This window comes from Lagopus muta, chromosome 8 (genome assembly GCF_023343835.1).
Source record: "Lagopus muta isolate bLagMut1 chromosome 8, bLagMut1 primary, whole genome shotgun sequence".
NCBI classification, from domain to species: domain Eukaryota; kingdom Metazoa; phylum Chordata; class Aves; order Galliformes; family Phasianidae; genus Lagopus; species Lagopus muta.
The window spans coordinates 3,538,591-3,562,954 of record NC_064440.1 but is presented as its reverse complement, the minus strand read 5'-3'; the positions used below and the strand labels follow the sequence as shown (position 1 = coordinate 3,562,954).

The following is a 24,364-nucleotide window of genomic DNA, read 5'->3' as shown; positions in this document are numbered from 1 at the left end:
GATGCTGTTTGTACCTCTGCTTGCTACAATCTCTTCAGTTCAGTGTAGGGGGACTCCTCAGGGCTGGCAACACTGAGCATCGACACGTAGAGGGACACATTAAACAACACAGAGAGGTGTGAGAAACACATACCATGAAAGAATCTGGTTGTATCCATACTGGAAATCCCTTTCCTTGCACTTCTGGACAGGATACGCCAATTGGTTCTCATGGAAGTAGAGGACCTTTTTCAATTTGCCCAGGTCAGGGCGCAGGGCAGCGAGTTCAGCCAGGTTAAGCACAGAGCTTGCAAAGAGGATCCTGGAAACAAGGAGAGCAGTGTTTACTGCCTGTGAGCATGCTCACAGGGGTCACCCCTTACCCTTCGCCTCCCCTTCTCCCCCCCAAGAAAAACATAACCCCTATAGGGACACATCAATAGCTAAGCCTTAATACCATGTAGCAGCATTCGAAGTTTTGATCTCTTAAAAAGCAGCTGCTAAGAACCCAACTAGAAAAGCACTGAATCTCATTGGTCTTCCCAGCTCAGTTACAGAGAGATGCAAAATAAAAAAGCTGGATGGATTTTATTGAAAAAGGCAAGAAAAGCTGTATCTGAAGGACAAATGGAACAAAGATAAGGCTGACTAGGGAATACTTTGCTTGCCAGTTTCATTACACTTTACTTCTTTATGCAACCAACTACTGAAATTCAATATATGAGCAGGAATGGCACATGTTCGTGTTATGACATAAACCCTTTTGATTTATGCAGTACACTTATCTAGTGTAGTCTCTTTTTTCACCCTTTTCCTATGTTTTATTTTCTCATTTTTCTAAGGTATCCTATATATGAAATGTTTGTACCCTCACACCCCAGTATCGCCGTAGCACTCTTGCTATTCCACAGTCTACAACATTGCTCACATCCATCAGGTATATTAAGCAGGCACAAACAACACTAACAAGCTGGTATCTCAGCCTTGTATAACCTAACAGGCTATCAGAAAATGGGCTTATTTAAATACATAATAGCAAATTGTGGCCCTGCTGAAAACAGTGGCAGATTTCCCATAATTTCTCCACAATTATATGAGTGCCTCCTGTCCCTTGGTCAGCACAGCCTCCAAATCAACTGAATCCTGAAACTCTAGAGAACCACAGACACTCATGTTATAAATTTCTCATCATTAAGGATAAAAAAAGTATAGGGATCAGGTATTTTATTGCACATTAAACATTAAGTTTTAATGCAGTACTTCTTAACATAGCACGTTTCTGACATTTTTGGGGGCTATTTGCCATTTCAAGAATTTCAAGATTTGTGAAAAGCTTCATTTTTCTAAAATCTTTTCAATTTTTTTCCTCTTTTTACATAGATTTACTGTTCAAGAATACAGCTGAGCTCGCATCATTAACATTATAACCTTCCAACTCTGTCTATCAAACTTAAAACTTGTGAATTCCCCCAAATATCCACACTCACATATCATATATGTACCATAATGTTACCTTTGCTACTACCCACACTGTCTCTAAGTAATCTGCATGTAGAGAACAAACACTTCCTAGAGAACTCATCCTGCATCCGTCTTCATCAGTGCAAATCAATGCTAATCTGAAAGGCTTACCAAAGTAAAAGATGAATGTGACTGCTTTGCTCATCAAATATTTGGTACTTTAAAGGAATTGTTAAACAGAATAGCAATGAAGACACAAGCACTGCTTTGCCACAAGCCACCCAAAGACCAAGAAAGCACTTGTAAGGTAAGTCACAACTTGTTTGCCATGTGGAATGACAGCCCATGGAGCACACCATGACTGGGGCCAGGCTCCAAGCAGATGGGAGAAGGCTTCCTACACCAGGTACAATGCACCTAACATGCAATAAGACTGCAAAAATAAGGTTAATGGCTGCTTGGAAAAATGCTGGACTGCCTCATGGCTTATCCTTTCTTTTTCATACCACAGGTATCTCAGAAATTCTTTCTGCAATGAGCTGGGAAGAAAACTGAACTGGTGCAAGAGAGAGCCTATAAACTCAGCTGTGTTTGAATGAGGAAGGAAAGGAAAAGATGGCTCATGGGGACAGGAAGCAGGGGCAGCAGCACAGAGCAGGACACAAATGCCACGGTGGGAAGAACATGGTGTAGGTGTCAGGGCCATGAGACAACAAGAGCTGAGGTTGAAGCCTGGGCACAGCCACACAGCTCTGCAGCATCCTAATCCACTCAGTTGGATAAATGCAGAGCAATGTGAATAAAGATGTTTATATCCACAGGAAAGGAATGTAATTCTTGCAGACAAATCAAAGGAAGTTGAGTTGGACTAGATCACTTTTAAAGGTCCCTTCCAACTCTAAGGATTCTGTGATTGAATACACAGAACATTGGACATCAGGGGGAAATTCTTTACCCAAAGAGTGGTGAGGCACTGGAACAGGCTGCCCAGAGAGGTTGTGGATGCCCCGTCCTTGGAGGTGTTCAAGGCCAGGTTGGATGGGGCCCTGGGCAGCCTGGTTTAGCATTAAACGTGGAGGTTGGTGGCCCTGTATGTGGCAGGGGGGTTGGAGATTCATGATCCTTGAGATCCCTTCCAACCCTGGCCATTCTGTGATTCTGTGATTGAATACAACAGCACTATTGCAGAGAGCCAGAGGCAGGCTTCTTTTAAGGCAAAAAGGAGCAAAACTTGGGAAGCGTGTAAGAGCCAGACCTAAATTTTCCACAGTGTAAATGAGAAGCGATAAGAATTAACAAGCAGATCGCTTAGGACTGCCCAGCTCATACATAAACCAGTGCCAAGAGAAAACTGTTGCAATTACTAGAAAATTCTGATTTAGAAGCTGAAATGACACTGTTTACATTTCTTACGGCAAATAAAGCGTTGAATTGGTAACAGCGTTAGAAAACACCTTTCCTCATTCACTTGCATCACTTCTCAGCCCTTCGGTTTGCTTCCAGAACCGAACTCAATGGGCACGAGATGCTCCTCTGTTTGTTTCTTTGCTGGCATAATAGCTGCTAACTACCAGCACAAAGCACTTTCTCCAGCTTTGCGAGCCTAAATAGCACCTGACAGCCCAAGTCACTGTGAACGTGCCCACAGAGCAGCTGTGGACGTGGCTAATGGACTCGTGCAGGGCACTGGAGGATACGCTGCCGTGGGTTTCCACTTAACACCTATTACAAGGGGAAGAAGGGAAAGTTTATTATAATGTAACGTGAGACATAAATATATGTCAGTTGTCATTCTATGTGACACTGACTTTCATTTTACCTCGGGTTATTATTTAAGTAATAAATCCTAACAAGGTGAGCTTTATCATCCCACCGAGTGTATCCGGGAGGTAGAGACACAAGGTGATAGCAAGAACGCTCCAAACATGATAATTCCTGACAGCTGCTGCTTGAGCACAAGTTAAATTGAACAGTTTATCTCAGCATAAAGATGTTATAAGGTTTTATGTTTAATTTAAAAAAATTAACATAAAACCCAGAGAAAGCAGAGTTAGGCAATCTTTCACAAACATGACATACTACAATCACTGTATAAGCTGGATTAGTACTTATTACCATGCTACTAGAGAATTAAGCTGTTTTTAGACCACCAAAGAGCTTTAAATTGCAACTTTTGTCTCTGTAAGAGAAACCTATATTTAAAACGTCTGCTAAATTCAAATTAACTGCTACATCATTAGCTTGCCACCTCACAAAAAAAACACATTTAAACTGCTATTACAGTATTCTTATCCAAACCTATCACTGCTGCAACACATAATACAACAGTAGCTCTCCATGAATACAACGTGCAAAGTGTCACAGAGCTGAAGGTCATGCTGGTAATGCCCCAGCTGTCCTCCCCAGGATAACCCTGGGCACTTTGCAGCCATCAGGATGTGGTGCCCAGCAGCACCAGCACCTTGGAGGCCAGCCAGACTGCAGGGCCACCCTCTACATAGACTCTGGTTTTACGCTTGTGCTTAATTTGAAGCACTTAATTGTCCTCCTGACTTCTGAGGAACTACTTACGTGAATTAAGTTAAGCAGGTGCTTAATTCATACAAATATTCATGGCAAGGAGGCCGAGCAGGCTTGAAGACTGAGAGCAGCGTTGTGTGTGCAGAATGACCTGACCTTTGCTTTGCCCATTGTTTAATTTCAAAAAGCTGAAAAGGACTAAAATTTTAAAAAAATTAAAAAATAGTAACAGCATTTATATCATCAGCCAACAATACGTATCAGCCTCAGTTTCCATTTATACCAAGCAAAATACAAATGTAAAGGTGCTACAGTATTTTTGTTCTGTTTGATAGATCTTTGTGCCACGTAGCCGTGATTTACTCTTTTAAGAAACTGCCCTAAATCTTTCAATTAAATCCCCATGCAACCTAACTAAAAACACATTTTGCCTTCCCCTTGGGAGACCACACAATGCACATTTACCTATCTGTGGATCCGGAGACGGAACCCTTTGAGCTCGCTGAGCTTCCAGCACAGAGCACATCGAAAGCACAGCTGATTGGCACTGGGACCCTTGTAGCCTAGCAAGGGGCACTACTGGAGGGAAGGGAATGAGCATCCACATAGAACACACTGGTGGAACCCACAAGGACCAGTGAGTCCAACACCCAGCTCCACACTTGGTTACCATCCAAACCCCACTGCTCCCTGAGCTCCACCATGCCCACCACCTTCAGCCACACAGCCTTTCCCAAACACCCAGCCTGCGTTGTCTTCATGCTCCTCAAGAACAAACCCGAGGGTTCTGGTTCCTCCATCTCATCCCCTAGCACACCCGTGGTTTCAATCCAGTCATTTGGACACGTCCACTGATTTGCCTTAAAGGTGTCTTTCTCAACTCCAATCCACACATCAAATAGCATTATTAACATGTGCAATGCTAAACAGACCAGTTATCTTCATTCAGTGTCACACATTCTTTCAGGATCAACCTGCAGAATGTGTGCTTTTATCACTCTACCAAGAATACGGTGATAGTAATCGGATACAAAACGCTTTTTCAGCTCCCACTGAACAATAGATGCTCCTGAATTTCCAAATAATAAATACTGATCAACGATAATATATGACAGTACACAACGTAATATAAATTAACTCTAATTTTTTTGGACATGCAATGCACAAATGTCAAAAATGCTTATAGATCCTATAATACACATCTCGTAAATTACACTTTTATAGATAGAGCGTAATTTGAAATGTTTACAGAAATAATTAAGTCTTACCACTCGAACATGCCTTATTTTTCAAAACAAATCACAAGGGCTGTCATGCCTTTCATCTTAATTAGCCCACGTGTTTGTCTTATTTATTTGTTATGTAGTTTCATAAGCGTTTACAAATATTAATCGTAAAGAAAAATATTTTTTCCTCTTGCTGTAATTACTGTACAGAGCACAGCGATAGATATTCATGGCTCCTACCAGTTCAATAGTTTGGGATTTGGAGCTAGTCTTGTACATTGAAATACATTATAAATGAATATTTTCTTTTAAACTCATACTTCGCATGCCTTTTGTTACGCTTGTATTTAAAATGACATCCTCTCTTCCTTGTTTTATAGTACAGTACTCAGGACAAGAGTTGAAATTCTTCCTCCTGCTGTCACAGACCTCGGTTCCATTTTCCAAAAGAATTTACTGCCTAGAAATCAAAATTTCCCCTTCTTCATACAGACGTATCCCAAACAAAGCTCTAAACCATCTGCCTAAGCATCTGCTATCTGACGTTCCTGGAGCAGAGGGGGCTGTGTGTCCAGCCCCATTGCTGCTGGTCCCATCCTTCTGTTTCTCTACCAACATTTTCAGACCTCTGTCAGGACTTCAGGTAGGGTTTCCCAAAGTCTGCAGTCCTAACTCACTGATTTCACTGACATTAGCAAGCAAAACCAAACACAAAAAACAGCAACTCCCTCACCTTTAAAATATTCAAGAGTCTACATAGATGCATCAGGGTTTTTTTAGGTTCTCCATTTAGGTTCACCACCAATTCTTTAATTTTTGATTTTTCAGTGTCCTTTGAGATACTGAAAATGAAGTGAAAGCAGTTAAAACTACTTTAGCATTTAACAGTGAGAAGTAAGTTTGAAAGAGACTACTTCAAGGAGAGGCTTTTCAGGTTCTTGGAAAATGCCCTATTTTGTTTGGATTCCTTTGGTTTTTAGGCAACAGCACCAAAGCTTCTTCAGTTTTATTAAGTGCGTAGCATTATTTTCTTTCCCTGATTTGTAATTAAATTTGGCTTCAATTAATTACTGACAGATGCACATTTTTACTTTAGTGGCCAGATTGCTCACCATAGGCTACATCATGCTCTCTGTTTCCATGAAGAGAGAGGTCGAGACCGAGCAGCTCTTGCTGTGGTGATGGGGGAAGGAGAAAGCCACGAACCCACATCGTCTTCCTTGTTCAGATCTCCCTGTCAGCACTAAATAATGAAGCGAAGGCATCTCATTAGGGCAGAACATAAGCAAAGCAGGATGCCCTACTAGTGAAAAGGAGCCGTTGGGTGGTTTATGAGAGACGTACAGCCCTATTCTGCTCAAGTATATGCTGTGATGCAAATTTGCAAGAGGAAATAAGACAGAAGAAAAAAGAAAGAGAATGCAACAAATGCACAAGGGAGGATGTAAAGGATTTAGGGATGTATAGTGAAAATTTTTTTTAAATGAAAAATGTGTTAAATTGATGTTTTTACTCCAAACTAATCACATAAGACTCCCAAAGCTTTGTTTATTGTTTTAAAGTCTGCATCATCATTTAATTGGGTCTCTTACCTGTCAAATTCTGGGCCAAAAAATAAAAATTAAAAAAAAATTATGCCATGTGACTGGCATGAAAAATGCACCTCTTGGGTGGTAGGAACATGGAAAACTCCTAAGATGACATGTCATAACGCTGCTCTTCAATAGCAAAGCCAAAGAAGCAACCTGAGGACAACTACACCACATCAGATGGTGTCCACCGAAGGTAGCCTGACTCACTGAAATGAAGAAAAACAAGTATTTTATCCAACTTCATCTGTAATGACTCTATGGGTATTATTTTTTATAGTGGTATGCACTCAGTGCACAGGCATACACTGTGCATTGGGTGCACATACGCTGCTCTGTGCTTCTCTGTTCTGAGCACAGAATTTCTACACAGGAAGCTGCCAAGGGATGGAAGGAACAGACTGAAAGAAAGAAACCCAAGAAAGGGGTACACAAATGGATGCAAATGGATGCTTCGATGTATAAGAGGTAAATTTAAAAAGTTACTTTTATTTAAAAAAGTTTTGAAGAAAAAAAAAAAAAATCAAAAATCTCAAATCCTATCCCAGCTTTCACATTTTACATTTAAAAAAAATACACAAGCAGAAAAGCCGTGCACTTCACACGATCACAGAGAAAAGACGGGCAGGGTCTCAGCAGACTGGTTGGCAGTTTTATGTTTCAAGTGCCCCCAAAATTCTGTTCTCCAAAACATGTCTGACTGCCACCTGCTTGGTATGTTACTTCAGGCACTTTGATATGTAAATACTTAAAGACTTGTTTTCTTTTTTTCTTTTTCTTTTCTTTTTTTTTTGGGGGGGGAGAGTAAATTTGAAGGGGATTGCTAAAAGGAACTTAGTTTTCTTAGCAAATACCTTTCAGATTTTTCTAATATTCCACACCTCCAATTTCATCTCGGATAATCTATAAACATCAAGTCCTCTTTAAGAATATTTTTATGGAAGCTAATGCTCTTTTAGCTAATTTTTCACCCCCCACAAACACCACCGCAGAGCATCAATCCAAGGCAAAGCTACTGCTTCAGAATGCGGACCTGAAGAAAAGCAGGATTCTTCCCAGAAAACTAATACAGTCCTCGAAAAAACTCTGACTGTCATAAAACCTGAGCAGCTGGCAACTCTGTCACCATGAAGTATCCATATGGAAGACCGAGATGTGTCAAACTACCCAAAACGAGTTTGGATAGTGCAGAAGATGGAATAAATAATTCAGTATCTTCAACACATTCAACAGCAGGTAGTAGATATGCTACCTGCTTCTACAATGTGCCAAAATGTAACATGCGAGTGAGAGCGAGGGAGAGAATGTGAGTATCTCCAACCTGTTTTCATGAGGATATTTTGCTCGAGGAAGTTCTCTTTTTAGAGGCATATGATCCGTATCAGATGTTTGTCAGGAGCAGGCAGCACTACAGAACATTAGGAATAACTTAGTAACTTTAATATATATTCACCAACTGCATACTGCTTCATATATATATATGAATATGTATGTGGTCATATATATCTGTGGGTGTATGTGTATATATACACACACACACACACATATATATGAAAATCTTAATCAAATGTAACATAAAAATATAAGGAAAGTGAAAATATTTATTTCTCCCAACAGCCTTTCACGCTTCTATAATGCACATTTGCTGTGGCACAGCGACAGCTTCCTGCCTTAATGCGAGCGAGCAGATTACTCAGTATGATCAGCTGAACTTGTAATCACAACTACAGTTTAAATGTTTCTGGTCTGTGTTCATGGAGGCTGCAGGAGAACTGCAGTGATGCCAGGAATGGAAGGACCAAGCCTCCACCTGCAAGGAGTCAATGCTTAACCAGCATGCTGCCAAAAGCCCGGGGACAGCAGGCAGACCAATGTTCATTGCTGTACCAACAAGGAAAGTTTCATTCTTCACCTTTTGCAATGCTAATTTCCAACCCTAGCCTCTCCTATTCAATGGTTTCTGAACGTGGTACAGCTACCAGACTTGAACGATTACACTGAAATGGCTGACTGACCAAATGAAGTGAGATTTCAAAGAAGTGAGACAAACACTCTCCTTCAATTCAAAAGCTGCCAAACATATTTCATCGAACCTTCAAAAAATAATTGTTTTGTCTGTTCTGAATTAAGCCTGAAGTGCTTTAAGAGAGGTTTCTCTACAAACATGGCTAAAGATCACAAAGGGGAGCATTTGGATTGAATGTAACCCTTCAGTCATCTATTTCTTAAATAAAACTTGCAGCATGCCTGGCATATACCATAAACTGATTTATTTCCATTTACGTAACATGTTTTTTTTAAGTGTAATTGGAATTGATGCCCTTTCATTTTATTGCACATTATCACAACAGGCCTTTCTCTGCAATGCCACCAGCAAAAGAGATGGAAAAAAAAAGGCTCTTGGTTCTGCACCTGGGCAAGGCAGCTTGCTCTGGGGCTTCTGCCATGCCACAAGGGGCACCAATTCAAGAATGTGCAAACAAAGAGAGAATTCGAAGAGAATGTGTCAAACGTGCAGATGAGAGCACTTGGCAATTGTGAACCCTTCTGCCTGTTTCTGAGACATTCTCCAGGTCCTGGCTAGAAGTTTTGCAGAAGTGATCACTACAACACTATGCTGTCATGACTGGGCCATTCTTACATACAGATCCACTGCCCAAGTAAGCAAAGTGAGCCCAACTCCCCCCCGTGGAAAAATGTAAATTAAAAAGTCATAATCAAAGGGGTTTTGACTTCCAGATATTTTACAGATTATTCTCCCAGCTATGGCATCATAAACTTCTGAATTCATTTTATCATTAAATAAAGCACCCAGCACAGAACGCCCATTACTCCCCAGTAACATGCAAGTGAAACACCAGAGTGAGAAGAAAATACCAGATACTTTCTAATCTTTAAGATTCAGAAAGTGAGGCCGAAGATTGCTTATCAAAGGCCGTGAAGAGAATCAGTGCCATGGTGAGAACTCAAGAGCCCAAGAGTCAAAGATAAGAGAAAGTCACGGTCTGGTGATTTAATCGATCCACGTATTATCGTGTCACTCTGTCTACATATCTTATGGCCCCTGCTCACCACAGTACCTGACACACTTCCTGAATGAACTGTTATCTTCATGAGACCATACGCACCATTTGCAGATAGCGTATTTTTAGGCACAGATATCACGTGTGTACGCACATAGGTTTACATGCACTCACATAGAAATCTAACCACATGCACAGACAACACACATCCATACTATATATTTTACATATATGTGTGTATACATAGATTTATCCCACTCCTCTACCGAATTCCACACTATGATTGTGAATCACCATCTTCAGAATTAAGCTATTTAAACTTTGGAATGTTGTTGACAACAGCAGATTTGTTATTGGGAAGACCGTGCATCTCTCCGCCACAGATAGCTAAAAATCTGCTTGAAAGACAAGAGTTCCTATCTGCAAAAATGGAGCAAAATGAAATTTTTGGTCAAGGCCTTCCAAATAACACCGTTTTTCTGGTGATGCCTTTGGACTACTTGCAAGTCCTTTCAGGAGCGCTCAGAAAGGAAACCTGACTCGAGCTGTTTGTCAGAATGACTGAAGGTATTCTCTGGAAAGTATTTCAAAAAGAGTTCTGGACCACTGGTAGTTGCACAGTCATATGGGATTCATTTTCTGTATATATCTCAATAGAGCACTGGATGAAACAAATTAACTTTAAAATTCAAAGATCTTTATACAGCCCTGTGCTTTTAGGTACAGATATTTAAGCAATCTCCATTTCCTGCCAAACACCGAAATGGATAGTAAATTACATTAAATTATTAGGGATACAACCAGTAAAATTTCTCTTCTGCTTTCTTTGCTAGCTGCTGCATCTTGGTATTTCTTGCACTGAGTATTAAAGACAGTTTAATATTATCTGTGATTTTCAGTCCTTCTCCAATTAAAGCACTAAGAGCAGGACACACAATGGCACCTCTGAAGATTGCTGTGGGTACCAGCTGCAGACTCACAAGAATTCTCTATAGGAGGCAACTCCAGTACCTGGCTCAAGAAAACAGAATTTAATTACTACATTCCACTCTGCAGCACTCTAGGATGATTTCAGGATGTCCTCAGTTCAGGATTCATCTACCTTGATTTCTGCTCTTAGGAAGCAATGAACGAACAAACACACAGCGTAGAAGGAGGAACTTACACATTGCTGGCTCTGCTAAAGCCTCAACTCCAGCTCACCTCTATGGTCACTTATAGACGACCACCACTTACAAAGGAGAGCCCCAGCCTGCAAGACGCACCAAGAGGGGCAAGTTCTCATCTTGACTTCATTTATGGCAATTCAAGAAATGGATTTGGTTGTTGAATTTTCACTTTTTATTTTTTGGAAGAAAATACGGGAAATCTCTCTCCCTTTCTGCAGGACCTGCAGGTTGACGTGAAGGGAAAGATGCAAGCTAGAAGGTAAAGCATGAAAACATACTTCCTTCCTTCTTGCTCCTACTTCCACTAATACTAATACCATAAGTTTTGCTAGAAACAAGTAAATAATGACAAAAGAGCAGGGCACTAGTGAAAGAATATAGAAAAAATGACATTCACTGGGGATTATGTAGTGCAGTGTCCAGAACTGTCCCACACCAGACCTCCTCAGTGCTACTGTTTCAAGTAAAAATTAAACATTACACAGAAACAGTTCAAGATTGACATTTTCCAGCTTTGTGTCAAGTTACATTATTTGAATGAATCTCAACTTTTAAAAACATCAAAACACCAAAGAAAAGCAGATGAGGGCCGTATTAAGAGAGAGAGAGAGAGAGAAATAAGACTCTCACTAGAAGCAGAACAGCCACCCATGTTGAGTATTACCAGAGGCAGGATTAGGTAATGATGTCTTTAAATAAAAATTACCATCCGTTCTTTTCGTTGCAAGTTCAACATGAAAAACATTCATTACTCCATGAGCACTTTTTGCTTGTGCCCTTACTCAGGGGTGCACTTTGCATGCCCACCTCACAAGAGCCCCAGTTGGCCAAACCCAAAAGGAACCCAGCATGGCGCTCAGGGTCCTGAGCCACAGCTGTGCTCAACGCAGCCCCAAAACTGCAGCAGGAGCTCTTCAGAAAAAAGGCAGGCAGGATTTTTCTCCAAGTTACCCCAGAAATCCTACGCCGTCTTTAATAACAGAAAGCACTCGACCGCCCTCTCCTCTCATCTCTCAAGCACTTGCAGAAAGCCTGCTCTTAACCCTGCTGCACAGGCTGAAATTCCCTTTCATCTTCCATTTATTTTCATTTTTACCTGAAAGGCAGAGGAGAGCTGGGTTTTTAAGCACAACAAACCCAAACGGGGCTGTTTTGCAATGTATTACATTGTGGTCTCCTTCCATCGATGGCAACGCATACCTGCACTTCTGCAGAAATAACAACTTCGCCCTTTTGATTTAAGTATGGCATATATTTAATGTAATGTTCATCTATATATGTTCTCACTGTTTAAGAACTCGGCACAGGTGTTATTAATAAAATAAATTTATTTTTAAAAAGGATGCTATTCTATAAGCTTTGAAGCTCACACATAGCCTAACTTAACCCAGCTTTAGCTCATCTGGTCTTTAAATGACTCCTTTCATGTGGTCAGCCCACGAGCCATACGTACTGCTGCTCAATCACGCCACTGTACATCGTCAGCGTGAGGATGATTTGCATGATTTGCATTTCCTGTACCGTTTGAGCTTCAATGAGCTCTAAGCACCACGTACAAAAGAAACCACCGCCAAGTAATGCAAAGATTTTAGTTAAACCAGATGAGACTGTTTTAGTCAAGCTGCCAATAAGAAAGGAAAAAAAAAAAAAGAGTCTCAGGGATATCCTGTTAAATAAGGATTTATTTGTAGGGAATCTGAGCCCTAGACGAGTAGCTACTTCTCAAATCTGAAAGTTGCATGGATTCCTTAATAAATATGGCCAAGCATCAAAGAATTCAGTGAGATTTTTTTTTCTTCTCTGTGTTGGTAAGATTTTGGCACCGCATCATGTTACCAATTTATGTATTTAATAGCACATAAATGGGTTCTGATTACACCAGCTTTCCTACCGTATAAACCTAAATCTGATTAAACCGAATTCACCCATTGCTGGTTAAATTTCTCCCTGTGAAAAAAATCTTTTATTTTATTGCAAATGATCAATAAAAGCTGTCGGACAAATAGCTCTGATAGAAGCAGCACTACAGCGGGCTCAATGAATAAGTACGAAAGTGAAAAAAAAAACCAAACGTTGCAGAGCCTCATCGTCACGAAAAACAGAGACAGATGGGGAGACAGACCTATATGATGCTACAAATAGATGAATATCTTGCAAGGATTGCAACAAATGTTTTAAGACGGAGTCGAAATTTGAAAAACTGCAGATTTGCTCACGGTGCTGCCTGTACGTTCACCTGAAATCCACAAGCTGGAAGATGATCGTTATGTACATTAGCAAGGTTTCAAAAATAACAAGAAAAATGCACGGTGTACTTCATGGTTTTGCAAGATCTTTTCCAGATAATGACACAATTAACGATGCCTTTATTTAGCACAGGTCCTGTGTTAGCTATTAGTACCAAACACAATTAAGAAAGTTTGTTTTAATTACTGCTTTAAGAAACCTGCTTGAGGTGTGCCTCTCTGCAACTTAAACACAGAGGCTCATGAACTTCATGCGCAATGCTGTATTTCACAACGGGTCTCAGCTTCAATTGGAAGACAAATTCAGCAAGATGAACATCTCATAGAGCAAGCAGCATCTGAGCAGCCGTTCATCACGTACGCCTGATAGCAACTGAAGGCTGTCTGCTAAAGCACTGGAGGAATCTGCATACAATCATGCTTAATGAAAACCACAGCCAACTCCCACCGCTGCTCTTTCCAAAGGACATTCATTCTCAGAATGTTCAGTTGCATCTTCAGCTCTCTGGATTATCGAAGTGTTACCAAGTTGTAAGCAGAGCATAAGGAGTTACCAAAGGGTTAAACCCTTTCTGAATATGAAAACTACACGTATTCCATCCCTGTCTGCAAACACACAGCATCACAACATTCTATAGCATGACTGTAACATTTACCAACAGAAACGGCCAACATATTAAAAATGCCTTCTGTCATTTTTCTACTTAGAAATCCACTGCATATTGCTCTTATTTAAAGGTCAGCTAATTTTATTATAGAAAGTAACTAATAACCTTCATTAATTCTTAGATGTGCAGGTTTCTAGCACATCAACCAAATAAATAATACAGTGAGGTAATACAGTACAAACCAAGCTGCTGAATCTAAGCTCTACTGTGCAAGCAAAAAAAAAAATTAAAAAAAATCTGCATTTGCAACAGACAAAAGAGGTCATTAGAAATGTAATACATTTTTTCCCTCAAAAGCTGGAATACATAGAGCTGAGTAAAAGCAGATCAGCTGATGCACAGCCATAGTCCAAAACACCAAGAGCATCTAAAGAGGTGTTAAGTGTTCTTACCTGCATACGGCCAGGCACAATCCCCAGTGCTACACAGCATGGATGTGCCCGATATTGGAGAATCTAACCTGGGATTTTCCTTACAAACTTTCTAATGTAATAATCAAATAATGTGAAAATATCCAAGTTAAAAACATGCGTGTTTATGCTTTACCTTCACCACATCCCTCCTTGGGAAAGCACTACATAAAATGATTCACCAACATCCACAGTTCTATCAGGCAATTTTCTCTTACACCAATGGACTCGCATGCAACACTATTCATTATCAGCCTTTCCCAGCACGCTGCTTTCGGTTAGTTTGCTCCTAAGAAACATCACCGCGCTCGGAACTAAAAATAGACTGCTATTTTGGGCTCCTTAATCACATGAGGAAAAGAAACAGTTTGTATCAGTCTTCTTTAATTTACAAAATAATTCCACGGTGCGCCCTGCGCATAGATCATGGAAATCACTGGCGCTCCTAAGGCAGGGCAAGCTGCACGCCTGCTGCCGCCGGAGCAAAACGTGCTTTCAAAGATCCCAGCAACAATAGTCTTGTGACTAAATAAGAAACAGAAGCAGAAGCCATGAGCCAAGCAGATACCTATCGGTTTCCTTGAGCTTAATCTGATTAAAACATGGCTCTCAAAAATGTTAAATAGAATGCCACGTCAGAGAGCAGGCATATGATAAAAATAGCTCCTGACAGGAAATCATTATTAAACAGGCATTACTAGTGTATCTGTTATGGAAATTTCCCTGTAATTTTTCAAGGTTTCCCCTCATGCTCTTCTTCAGTTGCCTGCTACACTTTTTTTTTTTTTCTTTTTCCTTTTTCTTCAATGGCGTTTAAGTTTGAGATGTAAAAAGAAAATTATCACTGCAATTTTCCGACTAGATTCTGCTCAATACCATCTCAAGTACGTCGTACATCATCTTGTCATTCACTTTAACAAGAAATCACATAACATTCATAGACAGAAAATAACCCAAAACGGGCAAGTGCCACTGTGGCAAAAACATACTCATATGTCACAGCAGAAAAATATCTTAAATGCAATGGTTTTTGTACTGAAAGCATCTTACACGTTTTTAACTGGAGAAAAGCTGCTAGGAGTGACCTGAAAGCTATTCTGGTGTCCATCAGCCAGATAGAGAAAAAGTAAACTTTTGATAATATGGTATAACACACATCAACATTAATATTTTTAAAAGCTTAGGTAAGTAAAATAAATTTCAGCACTCAAAAATCCCAGCCACTGCAGTCCTGCTCGCTGCTACCATCCTCCTCACAAACATCCCAGCCATCACTGGGAAGGAAAGCTGGTTTCTTTCTTAAACATCCACCAACTGGATTTTCCAGAATAGTTCTCATATGTTTGGCTGCTGTTTTCTAAGACCTGCTTGATGTCCACCCTGGGTTTTAAAACAGTTCTCCCACCAAGGCCACACTATGCCTGACCCAGAATGAAGGGATCATGCATCCCATTGGCAGTGGTACTTCAGCTTCATTCCATGAAGTCTTGCAAGAGCACTCCCATCTATTCTGCTTGATATCCCTCTCGCATTAAGAAATTGTATCTACTAGAAGGATAATTCAGCTCCTGGTCTTACTGCAGTCATCTCCCTTGACAAAGCAGAAAAAAGCACCCAACTGTGAAACATCAGAAACCAAGGTTCAAACCATCTCTACTTAAATGCAAATTGAGTTACATCTCAAGGCAACACAACTCAATGCATTCTGCTGATAAAGATGGGCCCACAAGTCTAGGACCTGAATCCCTACAACAGACTTCTACCAGGACACGTGCAATGTCACAGGGAAGGATAGGCAGCCTGAAATGCCAGGAAGAAAAGCCAGTGACAGTTAAAATGTCAGAATATGGTACAGCACAGAAATGGAAGGGGTGTGAGAAACCAAGGATGAATGAAGACGGAGCCCATCTGCAAAATGTTCTGCAAGCAGTGCCTGAAAATTTCTTCCAATGCTCCTAAAAGCCCAAATGCAACCATGAGGGTCACATAGCAAAAGTTCATTCGGATGAACAGCACTGCTCTTATACCAATATCCTGAAGCACAGTGGTTACTGTGCTTTCCCAGTGGTGCTGAAGAACCCAAAGCAATTTGTACGCACAAACCAGAACTTCTCTGCCCACGCTCTCTTGCCAGCTGCAGCCTCCCCAGGCCCCATCTTTTCACTACAAGTGTGCTGGCAATCAAGAAGAAATACCAACTTCCACACTGAATTCTCAATAAACACTGAATCTTATCAAAAGAAATATGCATGCCACTCAGCTTTCCAGTTTGAAATACAGACACAGAAGTACAAGCTAGCAGACTAAGAAATTATTATACTATTATTAATAGCAGCAACAGCATTGAGATCATTGGAAGAGACCTTCAAGATCATCTGGTTCCAACTATTTGCCTTCCTCATTTGCTGCTCCTTCTCAGATCTGCTTTCTATGTACTACCCCATGAAACAAGACACAGTGCAGAGGAGAAACTTTCAATTTCAAGGCTCTTAACACCCAAAATGGGTACGAGTACAGTTATATAGAGGACTAATCCAGCCACTGATGGCTAAATGAGTCATCCACTTCAGAAGGATGACCTGTAATTAAACAAGAATCTACAAAACTCTTAACTATAAGTATCAATTTCAACCTCTGCCATGAAGAGCAAGAAGCATCCTACGTACTGGAACCATTGATACATCCTACAGCTGAGCTGCCCACAAAGTAACCTCTCACCTAAGGAAATTCTTTTTCCTTAAGAAGCCAAACAAAAACAATCTAAAATATTTATTGCCATGAATTTCATCCTCGTTCCATAAACTGCTTAAGAGACATGACATCATGCTAACTATCTAGACCTGTCTGGTTGATAACAGACCCAGATTTCACACTGAAGACAAAGCGGCAGAAATGTGGAAGGGTGCAAATCTACAGGTCACAGCAGATGCTGAACACCAGTCTGCCTTGTCAAGGCCAGAGCTGACAGTTCTGAAATCACAGGAGGTCTAGCAGTGGCCAGGGCTGGCAGCACAGGAACAAACCTGGCCAGCCTTTCGCAAGGCTGCTGCCCACAGCTCCTGGCTACAGGGCTTCTCCACAAGTCAGTGCATTTCACAGAAGGCAGAATGACAAGCCTGAAAGAAGGTTAATACTAATTGAAGTTTGCAGCAGGGTGTAGCAGGGAACAAGTTCAAAGTAGCTATTATAGAGAAATCCACCTTAAACATACCCAAGTGAATCTCAAGGCAGACTTCTCCCCAGTCATAAACATTTTGCTTCCAGGCCACACTGCAAATGGGCTGATTTTCAGCTTCCAGTTGGCATACAATGAAATTCCAAAGCAGCACCACAAGAGCACTTGCAAATAGGTTTCATTCAGTTATTGACACCTCAAACTTCCCAAGACCCTGCGAAAGAGCAGTCAGTGAATACCAGGTTAGAGGAGCCGAACAAATGTTTGTGAATGTGAGCACCACCTGAGTCTAACATCACTGCAGTCACAAACCATACTTTTCCTTCGTACAAATTTATTCTAGCTCCTCCTTGGGGCAGTTGGAAACTTTCAACCAACAGAAAGGTAATAAGACATATTGGCAATTGGTTGCCGTAACGCTGGTACGAATGAATGATTTCACCCAGTCTACAAGGCAATCTCCTATGGCTAATTTAGTGAATCCAAAAGTTAAAATGCTGCTTTCTTATTCTGAGCGCATAATCTCCTCAAGAAGACTATTTTCAGACATTTAAAAGAAAAGTTGATTTTACAATAGGAAAAATGAGTGTACCACATTTCAAATCCATTAAAATATAAAGTTCTGGTTACAGGCGCAACAATCTGCCTAATTAGTTTTTCCTAATTAGCAGGATGCTCTAACCTCTTTAATAAGACTTCTGTGGACAGAATGTTCCATATTGGTTATCCATCTGAGGAAAAACTGAACAAACACTTCTGGAGCACAGCTAATAGACCGAGCGTGGTCGGGCTTCGTGGTCAGCAGGCTGCTCACATGGGCTGGCACTTAATGCTGGCAATCTGCAAAAAGATGAAATAAGTCTACTTAAAACGTACCACGGCTTGCATGACAACTCTCTTCATAACAACAGCACTGTAAAGACAAAATTAACGGTATTATGAACACGAATTAATGAAGTAACTGTTTTAAATTCAATAGGATGGAAAAAAAGAAAAAAGAAAAAGAAACAAACACACGTATGGGACCAAAATATCCTGTGCAAAGGTGAGCACAAGAGATAATGGGAAGGCATATACCACAGTGATGCTGTAACAGCCCCAAGTGGGGCTGACCACTTGCACTCCTCCATCACGCAGCATCTGCACTGCACACACAGTTTTTTATCTTCCTCTCTGTGATGGAATCTTTAGTTCTAAAACAAGTAACTATCTCTGAGTCCTATCTCTTGCAATAAAATACACTCCCATCGTTACTATACATTGAGCATGTAATTCAAACTATCGGTTGAGAGAAATGCAAAGCTCCAGCCATATCTTTGGACAGAGGCACAAGCCTGAGACAAGGACAATTCAGGCCTTTACTTTGTGAGTAGTTTGCAGAGGAGCTGCTGAGCTTAATCTCAAAACAATCTTTATACAGCTTAAAAAAGCAGGAAGCACACACAAGCATCTCAGGCACCAACCTATTCTCCCTGCCCACCCATGCTCTGAACACGCTGGTCTTGCACCCATCAATAGATCTCCTAAAGGCACAGGAAAGCTATTAGATTTTTCACTTTTCCTCACTGGGACCTAAGAAAACTGAGAACCACGTGCAAAATATAACTGAACAACAATCCCCTGAAAAATGCTTGCCAGACAGTAATAATAGGAGGTAGAGACATCATAAACATTGTTTTTAAATATGCCTGAATGCCAGAGACCCTATCCAATTCACAATGACCTCCCATGCAACTGTTAATAATGGAAATTAGTGCTTTAGAAGGGCAGATAGCTATTTTTTAATAATGAAAAGAAACGCTACTCATCATAACATAGCAGGGCACACACAAGACAAGCCTTTGGTTTCCTGCTCCATATTAAAAAAAAAAAAATTAAATAAAAAAAAAAAAAAGGTGAGTTTTGCCATTTGTAACTCGTGACGCAATCTTGAATAATTACATTACAATCTGTTCTTCCTGTTTTGAAACTCCTATCTCCAACCTCTTCCTAGAGATCTGCTGACTCGGGTAAGACCTGAGATCTGGGTTCAAGGCATGTAAGTCCTGGATGCCTCAGCAGCCACAGAAACTACTGAGGTCTGATTCTGAAGTAGCCTGGGGACACAAGTCCCTCTGCAAGGCCAGCATGAAATCTCACCAGAAGTAGCACTACAGCAAAACACATTGAGCTTGCACAATCTTGAGTAGATAGTAATGCTAACAGTCTAGAGCAGACAGCAATGAAGTCTCTGTATCCAGGTCCCGTACTACATAGGTCTTTTGCCTGCTTTTTTGAAGACATCAACTACAGGGAACTCAAATACAAGGGCTCATTCTAGAGGCCCCCAGATGACCCAGAATACTGATGCTTAGTGAAAGTACCAGAGAGCAAAGGGGAAAAAAGTAGTCAGTCACAATTTGCAGAGTACATGGGCTTCTTATTTCCTCCCACGACGGTCAAAAGTCATGCTAAGAAGTTCATAATGCCCAATGGCAATCTTGGGCTAACTCAAATTACCTACTAATTTTCAGGGAGCTCATCAGGACAGGATGAAGAAGACTCATTTGGAGGCTGAAGTCAAAAAAAAAAAGAACAAACAAGTAAAAGGTTAGTCTGCTACCAGAGACAAAAATACTTCAAAGAGTTGCCAGATGGGGCAAAATAGTGAGGCTATTTGTGAAGAACCCCTGCAGTCACTGCCCTTCACCACCCTATCGACTAACCACATCAGCCTCTGCCAGAGTCACGATGCACTGGACATACTTGGAGGAAAACAGGGCTAAAGCACACATTTCCTTTTTATCAATGGCTACAAGGCAGACAGAAGTTACGTCTGGCACTGTAAGCAGTACGATGGAGCACAGTTCCTTCAGAAATAACATCTAATTTTGGCACATCTACAATTTATTACAGGACAGCAATAGCAAGAGAAATTCTCCTCCTAAATTAATTTAGGAATCATGTCCTTCCAAAAAAAATAAAATTGAATTAATAAATAGAAAGATAACTTTTTCATTACAACTTCCCCAGCAATTCATCTTTTTCTTTTTTTCCTTGCATAATTTCAGTATCTCTAGCATTATTTCTCCAAATGCATTTGGCATATACATTTTTTTAGCTGTTATGTTTTAAATAAAATTGATTAGCAGGAAATTTCTGCATATGCACACTTTAAAATAATTCTGTTCCTCAGGGTTTAAACAGAGATGTCACTACGTATGATAACTGTTTCATGTCTAGTGAGTTACAACTATTCTGTCATAAGTATGAAATGTATTTTGCTCACAAAAGCCAAAGGCACTGTCAAACCTGCAGTACTGCGGAAGAGCAGGAAAAAAATGCCTGCAAACTAACTGCTACTGGATAATGGCTCCATTTATCATTCTTAAATTCCATCTTTAATTAAAAATGGGATATCCTTTCATGTAAATAAAAACTGCGTATGTTCTAACAGGTATAAATTCTTTCTGTAATTTCTGCCAAAAAAAGAAGAAAAAGCATGTATTTGTTTTTGATGTTCTGTCATGGCTGTTTCTTTCACTCTTTCCTCAAGTTGCTATTACACAGAAGTGCAAGCTGCAGTGTGCAACAAGTAAAATGGAAACAGTGAGAGTTAGAACGAAAAATGATGAAGTTGGCAAGGTTAGAAACATAAACAATAAAAAAAATAAGTGCTCTGAAATGGAAAACATTCTTTAAAATGATGGTGTCCACTGGACCATCAGAGTATATGTGCAGGAGGGAGGGAGGGAAAGACACAGACAAAGGACAGAGGCAAGAAAAGGAAAATAGTATCCAGGCGAATAAGGAATCACACAGATCTTCATTACAGAACAAAGAAGAAAAAAGCCTTTTGGTTGCTTTGTGTTTGTCAAGGATATTCCAACGAACAGACAGAAGGTATTTTGGTTCTCGATATATATATATTTTTAAAGGGAGGGCAAATCAACCACCATCCCAATTCGAAGTCTACTGAAGGTACCCTTCCCAAGATACTTGTGCTCAGTAGAGCAAGAGGGGAGAGGAGGAGGAAACAAATGGCTCCGACTGCAGTTTTTGGGAGTCAGAAGTCCCTGTTAAATTGAATGCAGTCCAATGCACCGCAAGTTGGCACATAATCTAAGTAGGTATACATTTTATATCTAAGGAAGAAACACCACAACCCACAAAGTTAAGTACTTTATGGGCAAGTTCAGCATTTCAATTTGCATCAGAAGAGTGTTTATATGAAGGGACTCCGACAAGCATCCTCACTTACTGTGCCTCAGCTCCCACCTGCGCAGTCCCCAACACGATGAACTGGGTTCCTATAGATGAAACTAAACCAAGAGGAGATGCTCCTGGAGAGCATTCAATGCACTCAGGCCACCTCTTACGGACATGCAGTCCAATGGAAGCTGTCCATATCTGGTTAGACAGACAGCTCCCTGAGGGATGGCTGGACCTACAGCCCCATGGTGCTCTACAGCCTCCCTGTAACCCCATTCACCTGCAGTACTTGTTAACATACCATCTGCCTACACAGTCACATGTGGGTTACAGTTCCAGATCTGGCTGTAATCATGGAAGAACCAAGGAGACAAAACAGCCTTCAGCACGTTTCTAGAGCAACCTACCTACCCTTTCTCCAGTGTGACCCACTGCCAGAAAAAACACCCTGTGATAAACCGTGACACAAGCGACCATTTGAACCAACATTTAAATTACATCCTCTGCATTACGTTTAGAAACCTGCTCTTCTGAAAGGTTTATCACTGCCACAACGAGCAGAAGATACCTGCTGTACAAGTGTATGTCCAGACGCTTCACTACCACAACCCTGGCTGCCCTGCAGTGGATCAGGCTATAAACCACGTTCCTCTAACAGCCCTCCTGTTGAGAACTCTTCTTCACGTTGGGTACACATTAACCCTGCTGACTAATTCTTGCTCTGCTGCAGACTGGCAACTGCACCCATCCCTGGCAACCTGAACAGCAGCGTTCAGAGCCGTGACCTTCCATGTGTGTGGGTCAGGCTAATGCTTGCAGAAAGAAAAGAAAAAGATCACTGGCAATGCAGACCTTCTCCCAGACCATTTCACTATGAATACTTTGCGTCATATAAAGTTTCTTTTTATTATAAATACTTCACAAAATTCAGCCAAGCTCTAAGTACCCATTAAGAAAGGCAGGTATTTGTAACACTGGAATATAAAGTTATAAATCCACATCACGTGCAAACCAAGTATCTGACAACATTTGTGCTCGTTTCTAAGGTACAAAAAGAAAAAAGAAAAAAAAACAGATTAGGAAAGAAGCAGCACAGAAAAGAAAAAAAAAAAAAATCAGGATTTTTCTCTTTATTTGATACAAACCACAAGGTCTGTTTCTTCCCTTTGAAAGATCAAATTAGTGTTACAGACCAGAATGACAATGAATCGTAGAAAGCATCATATTCCTTATTATGCAGTACTGTATATATTTGTTATTTGAAAATAGAAATGTAATCTATAAGTAATCTAGAAATAAAATATATACACAGCAACCATTTAAAAGGACAGATAAAATGCTCATTAAAACCCTAAGTGCAGAAATACTGAATCATAATGCACAATTTCATTACATTTTACTGCCAGCAATGTAAATATCAATTCTCCAGGTGATTCATAAAATTCATTTTAGAAAGAAAAATAAGGATTTCCCCAGGCACTCAGGATCATAAAGGAAAAACACATGCTACAGTTTGAAAAACCAGACTGTTCTTTCATTGTCTCATCAGAATATTTTTCTGGAATTTCAGCAAATCTTTTACACATCAAACGGACAACTGCCACCTCGCATTAGTACTGTCTATAGATCATGCACCAATCCCAACTAGCTTCCTTCCCGCTCCCGCACCTCTCCTTGCATTGTGTTAATCATTCTGATCTTATTCATGCCAAATTTGAGATCATATATATACTTCCCTCGACTTCAAAGGGAAGTGGCCTTGATTTAAATTCCTCTAAAAACTCTTTTAACTCTCCAAATTGTGTGTTAGTGCCTAATAGAAGGACCGGAGCAGGGAAAAATGCACGGTGGGCAAATTAAACAACTCAACTTTTTGGAGAGAAGCGTTGAATGTGGGGGTTTACACACCAAAAAGAAAAAAAAAAAAAAAAAAAAAAAGAAAAAAAAAAACGTAAAGAAAACCTGTCACTTTTAAAATGAATAGCTACCATCTGCCAGGATTTTATCTGAGGCAAAGTTGATTAATGCAAAGCGAATGTTTAAGATCATATTGCTGTCTCCCTGAATAAATTTCAGGTAGTTCACTTATTGAATTATTTGTTCCGTTTCTCAAAAGGTGCCTTTTTTTTGCTGTTGTTGTTACTAATGTTGGATTCTTTCCCTCCCCCCGTTTTTACGCAGCCAGACCTAAGAATAAAAGCATTTGCTCTTAGAACATCGCAGAGCTGTGCTGCTGGCTGCCCTGCGCGGCGGCAGCAAGGTAATTAATCTGAGAACAAAGGAGATCCCACCTCCTCCGCCGAGTTGAGGAAAACTTTCGGGCAGCCTCACTGTGACACTGCAGAGAGAATCTTAGCCGTCTGATTCTGAGCAGAGACAAAACACAGCGCCCGTGTTACCCGCAGAACGAAATCACTTTGTGTTTAGGCTTTCCTTAAGCTTTCCTCTGAAGCATTTACCCTCATTTACACAATTTTCCCACTGCCAAAAAAACCAACCAACCAAATTAAAAAAAAAAAAATTTAAAAAAGCTAATTTTTTTCTTGCTTGAAACACAGCAATTTTCTTTTGTCAACTTTAACGATGCACAGATTCACATAAGTGTTCTAACAAAAATCATGCTCGAACACAGATTTTACACCATCCTAAAGAAGTTTAGCCTTTAGGTAACATCCCAAGTTTTCCAAACAGATCCGGGTGGCACGAA

At 40.4% G+C, this 24,364-nt stretch overlaps 1 protein-coding gene across 12 annotated transcripts in view; it reads right to left on the bottom strand.

Moving 5' to 3' along the window:
• GTDC1 (glycosyltransferase like domain containing 1) overlaps nt 1–24,364 on the bottom strand; it is a 174,850-nt gene that overhangs the window by 93,657 nt on the left and 56,829 nt on the right. For 10 of the 12 annotated variants that reach the window (XR_007378524.1, XR_007378523.1, XM_048952889.1 and 7 more), the window contains one exon: nt 134–301. Coding sequence is in view for 8 of the 12 variants with exons in the window: in XM_048952889.1 (XP_048808846.1) it covers nt 134–301 (168 nt within the window). In the remaining 4 variants the exon portion in view is untranslated. Of the gene's footprint in view, nt 1–133; nt 302–17,502; nt 17,681–18,148; nt 18,307–24,364 lie in introns of all 12 variants that reach the window. The other 2 variants (XM_048952892.1, XM_048952891.1) reach the window with 2 other exon arrangements.